At 58.8% G+C, this 9,455-nt stretch overlaps 1 protein-coding gene across 1 annotated transcript; it reads left to right on the top strand.

The window, feature by feature from the left end:
• The first annotated feature begins 672 nt into the window (after nucleotides 1-672).
• On the top strand, nucleotides 673-9,239 carry LOC119093809 (aarF domain-containing protein kinase 1). The gene is made up of 11 exons (XM_037216819.1): nucleotides 673-836; nucleotides 1,948-2,104; nucleotides 2,715-2,851; nucleotides 3,083-3,241; nucleotides 3,905-4,063; nucleotides 4,409-4,575; nucleotides 5,301-5,394; nucleotides 5,746-5,943; nucleotides 6,454-6,596; nucleotides 8,395-8,536; nucleotides 9,081-9,239. Exons 1-11 carry the CDS (start codon nucleotides 690-692, stop codon nucleotides 9,192-9,194), a joined length of 1,617 nt encoding a protein of 538 aa, XP_037072714.1. The 5' UTR covers nucleotides 673-689; the 3' UTR covers nucleotides 9,195-9,239.
• The last annotated feature ends 216 nt before the right edge of the window (nucleotides 9,240-9,455 follow it).

The raw sequence follows: 9,455 nt of genomic DNA, 5'->3' as shown, positions 1-9,455 counted from the left end.
AACATATACCAATAAAATGCTCTTTGTTCAGTTGAATGACTGGCATTGATCATTATACTTTTGCCTCACAGGATAGAACTGACTATGCTTTACTCCTCATATATCAACCATGGGGTCTTATCTGTTTCAAGTGCCTGATGCATTCAGAGCAAAGTCTTCAAAAGGCTGCTGGCATGTCCAGGAATGTGCCAGCACTTGCTATGTTTACATGAAATACCTAATCAAGATGTTTATGTGACAGGCATGTGGAGTAATACTGGTGATTACAGAAAACACTCCCAAGCTCCTGGCCATTTTAGATAATGTCTAAAAGCAGTTGTATGGTATGATAATGCTAACTTACAAAGATAACATAAGGTTATCAAGTTACTTTGGTTGCCTGTTTTTTGCTGAAATGTCAATCTTTGTGAACCATGTACAACATATACATACATTGCACTTTATCATATATGGTCCTTGTTATGGGACTCAGTGATGAAAAGCCTCAATGTATTGTGTCACACTTATTTTTACATCATGCATTAATGGACTGGTGCTGTTTTTATCAAAAGCAATGCTACATGGTGGGATAACATATTCATGAAATACACTGTAGCCACACAGAGCACCTATGCTCAAGAAATCACCCAATAAGATCTATGGATTGTCTTTCTTCCACCAGATCTGGGGTGGTCCAATCAGTGCCCATCATGAAGTGGGCCACAGTGTACCGGCGCCGCGCGCTGCAGCTGGCCGCCGCCGCAGGCCTGGCCGGCAGCGTGTATGCCTCGCTGCACGCCAACCAGTGGGACGTGCACGCCATCGGTCTGGTGCGGTTCGGCCGCGCCGCCGTCACGGTGAGGACGCGGCCGAGGGCCGGACCGGGGTTCTGGTGAGGACATGGGACAGTTCTGGGTGTCGAGGTGAGGATTTGTCGTGGGGTCGGGGCAGAATTTTAGTTCCTGTTTGCTTGGGGAGGTGGGCTTAACCCACCCCAACTCTGAAAAGAAAAAGGACCGAATCCGGGGAGAAGCCCGTTTGGTGGCGTGCTTTGGGAGAAGGTTATGCCATTTTCGGCTGCTCATCTCCCCCAAGTTGTTCTGCGAAACTACGCCTCTGGTCAGGCTCGAAGTCATGGCCTGTCATTGTGAGGTGGGCTGGACATGGGTCAGTGCTGAGCCGCTGGTTGTGCTGGGATTAGTTTGATCTGGTAAATGATGCTTCCCATGGGCCATGTCACTGCTTACTCAAAGATAGAGCAATGTGTTTTTTTCTTTCCATGTTGCCTGCTGCCATGCATGTATAATGTGGTGTGCTGGGTGTGGTAGTGGCCATGCAACTTTCATCAAAGGGGACACCATGTTACTATTGCTGCTCTGAGGATGCCCACTCCGACAGGTTTGCAACACCATATTTTCTTAGCATTCTTCCACCCCTGCAAGCGACTGATAACTCATGGGTGCTAATACTAATGGAATGATGCCTGGTTAGCAATGCTAGTTATGCTACTAGGAAATGGCCTGTATTGCACATGTCAAATGTTTCCAGTGCAATGCATCATTTATATGATTAGAAACCTAGTAACATTGGAATTCCCAGCTTTTAAAATCAAGAGCCACACCATCTCTTCTGTGCACCATCCCGAAACTAGAATATGGTGAGACGTTATAACCCAATTGCAGCTGTATTTAGGACTAGGGGGCGTTTTGCTTTGTTTCCATGCAGCGTTTGTCCAGCAGTCGGCGCGGCATGGTCCAAGTATTTCGAATCGTAGATACCATCGGTGACGCCATGGAAAGCGGGTTTGTGGTTCCTCGCCCCCGCGTTGCGGCTCGACTCGTCCCCGCTCCTCGCTCTGAGCCCAGTGCCCGACTCCGACCTGTTGCAGGTGCCTCTGGCTGGTCTAACTGGGAGTAAGCTTTGCCGGCCGCCCGGCGTGTGCCGTGTGACACGTGTCGCCGTCCCCAGGTGGGCAGGATCAGCTGGGACTATCAGCGCACGCTGTACTGGAGCGGCGTACCGACCACCTCCGCCGAGTACGCGCGGCTCAAGTCGGAGGTGCACACGCGCGGTGCGCAGCGCCTGCTCGAGCTGTGCTGCGCCAACCGCGGCTGCTTCGTCAAAGGTGCGCCCGGTACAGAGGCCGTGATGGCCTGCGGGGTGTTCCGTGGTGGACCCGGTGCTCTTGTGTAGCGGGGAAATAGGCTTGTCTGAGCGTTCTTTGCGTGGCAACACCCCTCCCTCTTCACGTGATGTTCACACAGGATGCCTCTGCGCCGTTGTGTGTGCGGCAGTCTAGCATTGTTGCCTATGAAAGCTTTCAGTCAGAGTCATGGAGAATGTTTTGACGTGTTTTGTCATCACTCGTGCTTACCAGTGCCAAAGAACAAATAAGTCTGCCTGCCAGCCTACCACCAGTAACTCAGACAGAGCCCTCGCGTCGCACGATATTGGACCGAGTCGAATCGGTTAGATATAGTTATAGTTCGTCCGTTATGAGTAGGATTATATATATATATATATATATATATATATATATATATATATATATATGTATAATTAAAGTTAGTAAAGGATGGTTGTGGTCTGTCAGAGCAGCAAGATTGACAGCCACTGGAGTGGCGGCTGAGACCATGGTCTGCACCTGACAGTGACAGACCAGTCACCTGGAGCTGGTGTCGGCCGGCGGCTCCCGGCGGCCTCCTTGGTCTGACGTTGGTGCCGCGTGTCGGCAGTGGGCCAGCACCTAGGCGCACTCGACTACCTGATCCCTCCGGAGTACGTGCGCACGCTGCGCATCCTGCACTCGCGCGCGCCGCAGACGCCACTGCCCGAGCTGCTGGCGCTGGTCCGGTCTGAGCTGGGCGTCGAGGTGAGTGGCCACCATTCGCTGTCCACCCGTCGGGGCGAGGGGCTCAGTTGCGATTCTCAGTTAGAAATTTGCATCACGAATCTTTGGGTGCATTACTGATTGGCGAATTACGTGGCTGCTCGTTCCGTACGCGACAGGGCGGCGTGGTTGGCTCAGAGCGGGCCGGTGCGGTCACTGCGGCGTGCCGGTACCGTGGGCCGCGCTCTGTGTGACGCCGCCCCCGGTCGGCAGCCGTCAGAGCTGATCGCGGAGCTGGACCCAGAGCCGCTGGGCACGGCCTCGCTGGCTCAGGTGTACCGGGCCGTGCTCCGGGACGGCACCACGGTGGCGCTCAAGATCCAGCATCCCAAGGTGCTGGCCAACTCGTTCGTCGACATCAAGACCATGGAGGTAACCACAGCGGAAAGCTTACCGGCTGGTGAAGAGTCAAATACTTGTGGTGCTTCCTAGACCACCTGCTGTTGTAACTGTACCGCAACAGTTTTGTTTAGCGGGTAGCTGCATGCTTTCTTGGTGTTTTGAATCAGGCTTCCTTTGTTCACCCGGCGCTGTCACGCGACGTTCCTTTGCCTCAGGGGGTATGGGCGTTTTCCGGGACGTTGTCCCACGCCCCCTTACCATGGCGAAACGCTACCACCTTCAGGCTAGCGGTCATACGATTTTGTGCCTGTCATTGCTGCCATTGTGCCATGTCTTTTTGACCAGCGTCCCGAACCGCAACCGGCTGCAATGACGACATGCTACTGTAGTATCGGGTCTTACGGCCGCGCCTGGTGGCTACGGTGAAGACCTGCTATGGTCCGAAGTCCCGTACCTCATCCGGTTGTCATGATGACCTACCACTGAGGTTTACGATATTGCACCGCGTCCGGTTGCCACAGTCACTAGTCGCTATGGTGCAAGCTGTCGTGCAACGTCCAGTTGCCATGATGACCTATCGCAACGGCCGTGAGTCTCGCGCTGCATCCGGTTGTCATGGTAACGTGCTGCCATGTTGCCGAGTGGCGTGGCACGCTCCGCCGCGCCCGGTGACGTCCGCTGCCGTGTCGACAGGTGCTGGTGCAGCTGGTCTCCTGGGTGTTCCCCGACTTCCAGCTGATGTGGCTGGCCGAGGAGACGAAGAAGAACCTGCCCAACGAGCTCGATTTCAGCAAGGAGGCGGCGAACGCCGAGCGCGTGGCCGAGATGTTCAAGCACTTCCGCTGGCTCCGAGTACGCCTGCTGACCACCGCACGAGCTTTTAGGGAATGACTTCGAGTTCCACAAATGTGGGCACACCTCTGCGTGTTTAAAAGGCTTCGTCTCACGACAACCTCCTAAGATATGTATTTTTGCGTCCTTCCTACTCCGAGGATAAGAGAACCACCTGCCGTTTGAAAAAGTAACTGTGCGCTGACCACTAAAGCAAGCTGCCAGAATACGAACACTTTTGTGTGGACCCTTCCGCGATCACCGACCTACTAGGTGTACTGTCGTGCTGCGACGGTGTCCTGTGTCCGGCCCTCTCCCCCACCTCCCCCGGGTTCGGTGCTGACACCGCTCCTGCGCTGGCCCCAGGTGCCGGCCGTGCGCTGGGACCTGACCACGCCGCGCGTGCTCACCATGGAGTACTGCGACGGCGGCCAGGTGAACGACCCCGACTACCTGCACCGCCACGGCATCTCGCCGCGCGAGGTCTCGCAGAAGCTGGGCCGGCTCTACTCAGAGATGATCTTCGAGCGCGGGTGGGTGTCAGGCAACGCAGCGTTCGGGCGGGGTTGGGTGTCGGGCGATGCCGCCCTCGGGCTGGGGTGGGTGTCCGGTGACGCTACCTTCTTGCTGGGTTGGGTGTCCGGTGACGCTACCTTCTGGCTGGGGTGGGTGTCAGATGACGCTACCTTCTGGCTGGGGTAGGTGTCAGATGACGCTACCTTCCGGCTGGAGGGAGTGCTGCGTGACGCCACCCTCCGGCCGGAGTGGGTGTCAGGCAACACAGCATTCGGGCTTTAGTAGATGTTGGGTGACGCCACCCTCGGACTGGGGTGGGTGTCGGATGACACCACCCTCAGACTGGAGTTGGGTGCCAGGCGACTGCGCCCTCGGGCCGCGATGGGTGTCGGGCGGCACGGCCCCTCTGACTTTGGTGTGACTGAAGTGTGGGCTGACATCAGTCAGGTCCGATGGACCGGATGATCGGTTGATGTTGATCTGTACTCTATCGGTTAGCATGCCAACTCACCAGGCTGTAGGTGTGGGACCTCGGACAGGGCTGTAGCGTTTTGTTGAGTAAGTGGAGACTACGGACATGACCTGCTAGCTCTCAGCGACCATGAACAGATGAAATGGTACTCGCCAGCCTGCTGCCTGCCTGGAAGCGCCGTTCTATCTTTGAAAAGGCGCGCGTTTCTAAAACATGTCAAATTTTTGTCGTCTCCTCATCCCGAACATTTAATTTGCGACGCATTCTCAGCTACATTCACTGCGACCCGCATCCGGGGAACCTACTGGTGAGGAAGAAGGACGCCACTGTGGAGATCGTGCTGCTCGACCACGGCCTCTACACGGTGGGTGGAGCGCACTCCTCGGGAGCGGGGACTCTGCTCCCTGGGGGTGGTACCATCAAGGGTACTTAATCTACAGAGTCATTGTTATTGTTAAAGAAGCGTTGTTGTTTCGCTCGAAATCGGTTGCCGTCCTTTAAGTCGTGGTCCCTGTTCACCAGTCGTGATAGAGGAGCCCTCTCTGGAGTGCCATGATCCCGCGATGTCCCACACCGGCCGTGGTGTGGGGGCTGGCTGCCCTGCGCGCCGTCACCGCCGGCGTGGCGTCTGGGGCTGCTCTGGGCACCGTCATCGCCCGCCTGGAGTCTGAGAGCTGCTCTGCGCGCCGCCACCGCCCGCCTGGCGTGCCGACAGACGCTGCCGGACCGACTGCGCTGGGGCTACAGCCGGTTCTGGCTGTCGATCCTGTCCGGCGATGTGGCCAGCATGGAGCGAGAGGGCGCCGGTCTGGGCGTGGGGCCGCTGTACGGCCTGCTCGCCTGCATGGTGGCCGGCCGCTCCTGGCAGGCCATCACGACCGGGCTGGACCGCCAGAAGCTCACCGACGCCGAGGTCAGCCGCCGACAGATGGCACTCACCACACCCTCTCGGCCCTGGCCGCTGTCACCGGCGGGCTGGCCAGGCGTGCCCGCGCCGGCAGATGGCACTCACTACACCCTCTCGGCCCTGGCCACTGTCACCGGTGGGCTGGCCAGGCGTGCCCGCGCCGACAGATGGCACTCACCACACCCTCTCGGCCCTGGCCGCTGTCACCGGCGGGCTGGCCAGCCGTGCCCGCGCCGACAGATGGCGCTCACCACATCCTCTCGGCCCTTGCCGCTGTCGCCGGTGGGCTGGCCAGGCGTGAATGTAGCAGACGGCTAACTTGATTTGCTCTTGATGATATCTGCTCTTAATATGCATCATATGGTACAATTTCGATATCGCACCTTACCGCGGCTACACCGTGACTATCCCCTGAGAGTCGTTGTCGATGGCAGCACGAGGCACTGGTGACGCTGTCGCGCCGGCCGAGTTCGGCGCGGTGCTCACATTCGGTGCGCGTGTGCGCGTGTGTCGCAGGAGGGCACGATCAAGGAGGAGGTGGGCCGCTACCTGCCGGAGATCGCATCCGTGCTAAACAAGGTGCCACGCGAGCTGCTGCTCATCTTCAAGACCAACGACCTGCTGCGGGGCATCGAGTACAGTCTGGGCACCAAGGGCAGGTACGCGGGCTGTTGGGTACAGCCCGGACACAAGGGGCAGGTACGCAGGCTGTCGGGTACGGTCCGGTCACCAAGGACAGGTACGCAGGCGGTCAGGTACAGTCTGGGCACTAAGGGCAGGTATGCAGGCTGTCAGGTGATGGCGTAATCGGGTGTGTCGCGCCCTCTCGCCGGCCGCAGTCCGAACTGCGTGAGGCGGACCCAGAAGTCTCGCCGGTCTGTCAGCAGACCGCTGTACAGGTAGAAGCGTCGCGCGAGAGTGATCAGTCCCTTCACCCTGTTACGGCACCGCTGGTACACGCGGCACGCCTCTGTGGTACGGCGGCGCCGCCAGGTCTCGCGGGCTTAGTCGCGGTCCTCCATAGCTGCGGATACTTCGGTATCTCCACACAGCCATGGGCAGCCGGGCGGGCGTGACGTCACGGCGATGGTCAAGCGGTGAGCGGCGACTGCGACGTTCCACACTTCCATAAATGCGGCCGCCTCTTCATCAGCGCTGCTAGCGGCGCAGAGCAACTCCCAATGGGCGAGCAGCAGACTCAGGTTGAACGCGTCCCAGTCGGCGTGTTTGCACGGTCGCGCGGTAGTGGTGACTCACCGCCGGCGCTCTTTGGGGACGGGAGCGCGGGGAAGCACCGGTTGGTGGTCCGCTACAGGCTCGGGGAGAACCTCAGCTGAGTCCCGGAAACCGGTCACGTTGGTGACGATCAGGTCTGGCAGTGTTGGTGTCAATTGGAGGTGGGTAGGCTTGATGGCCAGCTGTTCGAGATTCATGTCTCTCAGGGTGGTCGGAAAACCGCGTACACCGGGGCCGTTCGGGATGAGAAGATGTATGTTGAACCATCACAGTGCGAATACGGGTTTTCTTGTGGCGACGGCGGCCTGTAGTTGGTCTCGAACGTTCTCCATCCATGGGGACGTTGGTCCCCCGGCTGTCGGTAGATGGCACCGATCACCACGGTGCGGCGGCCTAGGCCGCTCACCGAGAGCCACAGGGATTCCACCATGGGATCGGTACCGCCTATGTCGAGTTTCGATGTGCGGAGAGAGTCCGCGACGAGTATTGCGACCCCACCCTCGCGCGGCTGGGTCTGCTGGGCAGCTGCCGGCTTGGCGGTCATGGCGGCACCGCGGTCATGCCGCAGTGTGTTGAAACCCGGGAATATCAGCATCCTGTCGAGCACCTCAGGCTTGAACCATGTCTCCGACACACACATGATGTCCATGTGATGTTTCTGCAGAAGCTAGTTGGCTTCGTCCAGTCGGCGTGCCAGCGACCGGGCAATGATGTGACCAGTATTGTAGTGGTGTCGACTGGCGGGCTCAGCCGCGCCCGCCGCAGCCTCATACCCCCGGTAAGTCTGCGGCGTGGCTCGCCTGGCGGGTTACACTAGCGTCTGTGGCCGGTGCACTGCATCAGCAGCGCGATCAGGGCGGCACCGGTCGGTCCCGCACACGACCCGAATCGGCCGGCGGGGTACGCAGGCTGTCGGGTACAGTCAGGGCACAAGAGCAGGTACGCAGGCTGTCGGGTACAGCCCGGACACCAAGGACAGCTACGCAAGCTGTCTGGTACAGTCTTGGCATCTAGGGCAGGAGCGCAGGTTGGCGAGTATGCCGTCACAGGCTGTTCACCCTCGCAGCATGACGGCACAGGCTGATCTCCCCTCGCAATATGACGTCACCGGCTGTTGTTCCCTCAGGACGTGACATCACAGGCTGCTCCCCCCTCGCATCATGACGTCACGGACTGTTCTTCTCTCGCAACATGACGTCACAGCCTGTTTTCCTCTCGCAGCATGACGTCGCTCATCACCATGTCCGAGTGCTGCGTGCGCTCTGTGTACGGCGAGCGGTACGAGCAGTGCAGCAGCGTGGCCGGCCGCGCCGCTCTGCTGGCCGGCAAGCACTGGACGCTGCTCAAGATCAAGCTGTACGAGGTGAGGCCGCTGGCCGCCCGGTCCGACAACGGCGATGGTCCGGCGACCCTCGCCGCTCGGCCAGTCGCATGATTAACATGGTCATGATTCACGTTAAGACGGCTCGCTACTGGTTCAGCCACTTGTGTGTTCCTTGCGAATGCTGGGGAAGTTCGTGGAGCTGGCGGTGTGTCATTGTGGCGTGATCTCGTCACGGTGCAAGAATGCAGCATTGTGACGACTCAGATGTGTTAGAACTGGTGATGACAATATGTCGCGATCATTTGATTTTGACACTTTGTGATCTTTGCTGACAGTAAGAACGATTGCATGTTATACATTTAGAATTACCACGATAATCTGTATTGGAGTCCTCGTGGTAGTTCGTAATGTTACATTCCTTGCAATGATGCATCACACATGTTTTCTATGATTTGTCCATTCGTACGGAGGGATCCTAAATGAACATTTCTTCGCCGGCGGAGGCGCTGACATTGCTCTCACCGAGCGTCCGCCGGTAGCGTGTTCGGTGTCGACCCACGGCCACCGCTCATCCCATCCGCAGGTGTACCTGCGACTCTTCCACTCGCCGCTGGGCCGGCGGCTGGTGGCGCTGCTCGCCAGCTGGCGGGGCAGCAAGCCGACCCGACACCAGCCGGCCGTGCTACCGACCGCCTGACCCTCACCTCTGCCTGACCCCCGGGCGCCTGACCCCCGGACACCGCCTGACCCCCTACCCTTGCCTGACCACTGGCCGCCGCCTGACGCCCGGCCCCCGCCCGACCCCCGTCTGCCTGACCCCGGCCGGTCTCCAGCTGTCTCAGCTGTACTGGTGACCGCCTGACCCCGGCCAGTCTCCAGCTGTCTCAGCTGTACTGCTGACCGCCTGACCCCGGCCAGTCTCCAGCTGCCTCAGCTGTACTGGTGACCGCCTGACCCC

Source organism: Pollicipes pollicipes, unplaced genomic scaffold (genome assembly GCF_011947565.3).
Source record: "Pollicipes pollicipes isolate AB1234 unplaced genomic scaffold, Ppol_2.1 Scaffold_4002;HRSCAF=4701_pilon_pilon_pilon, whole genome shotgun sequence".
In the NCBI taxonomy this organism is placed as follows: Eukaryota; Metazoa; Arthropoda; class Thecostraca; order Pollicipedomorpha; family Pollicipedidae; genus Pollicipes; species Pollicipes pollicipes.
The sequence above is the reverse complement of the archived record's forward strand: the minus strand, read 5'-3'. Positions and strand labels throughout refer to the sequence as shown.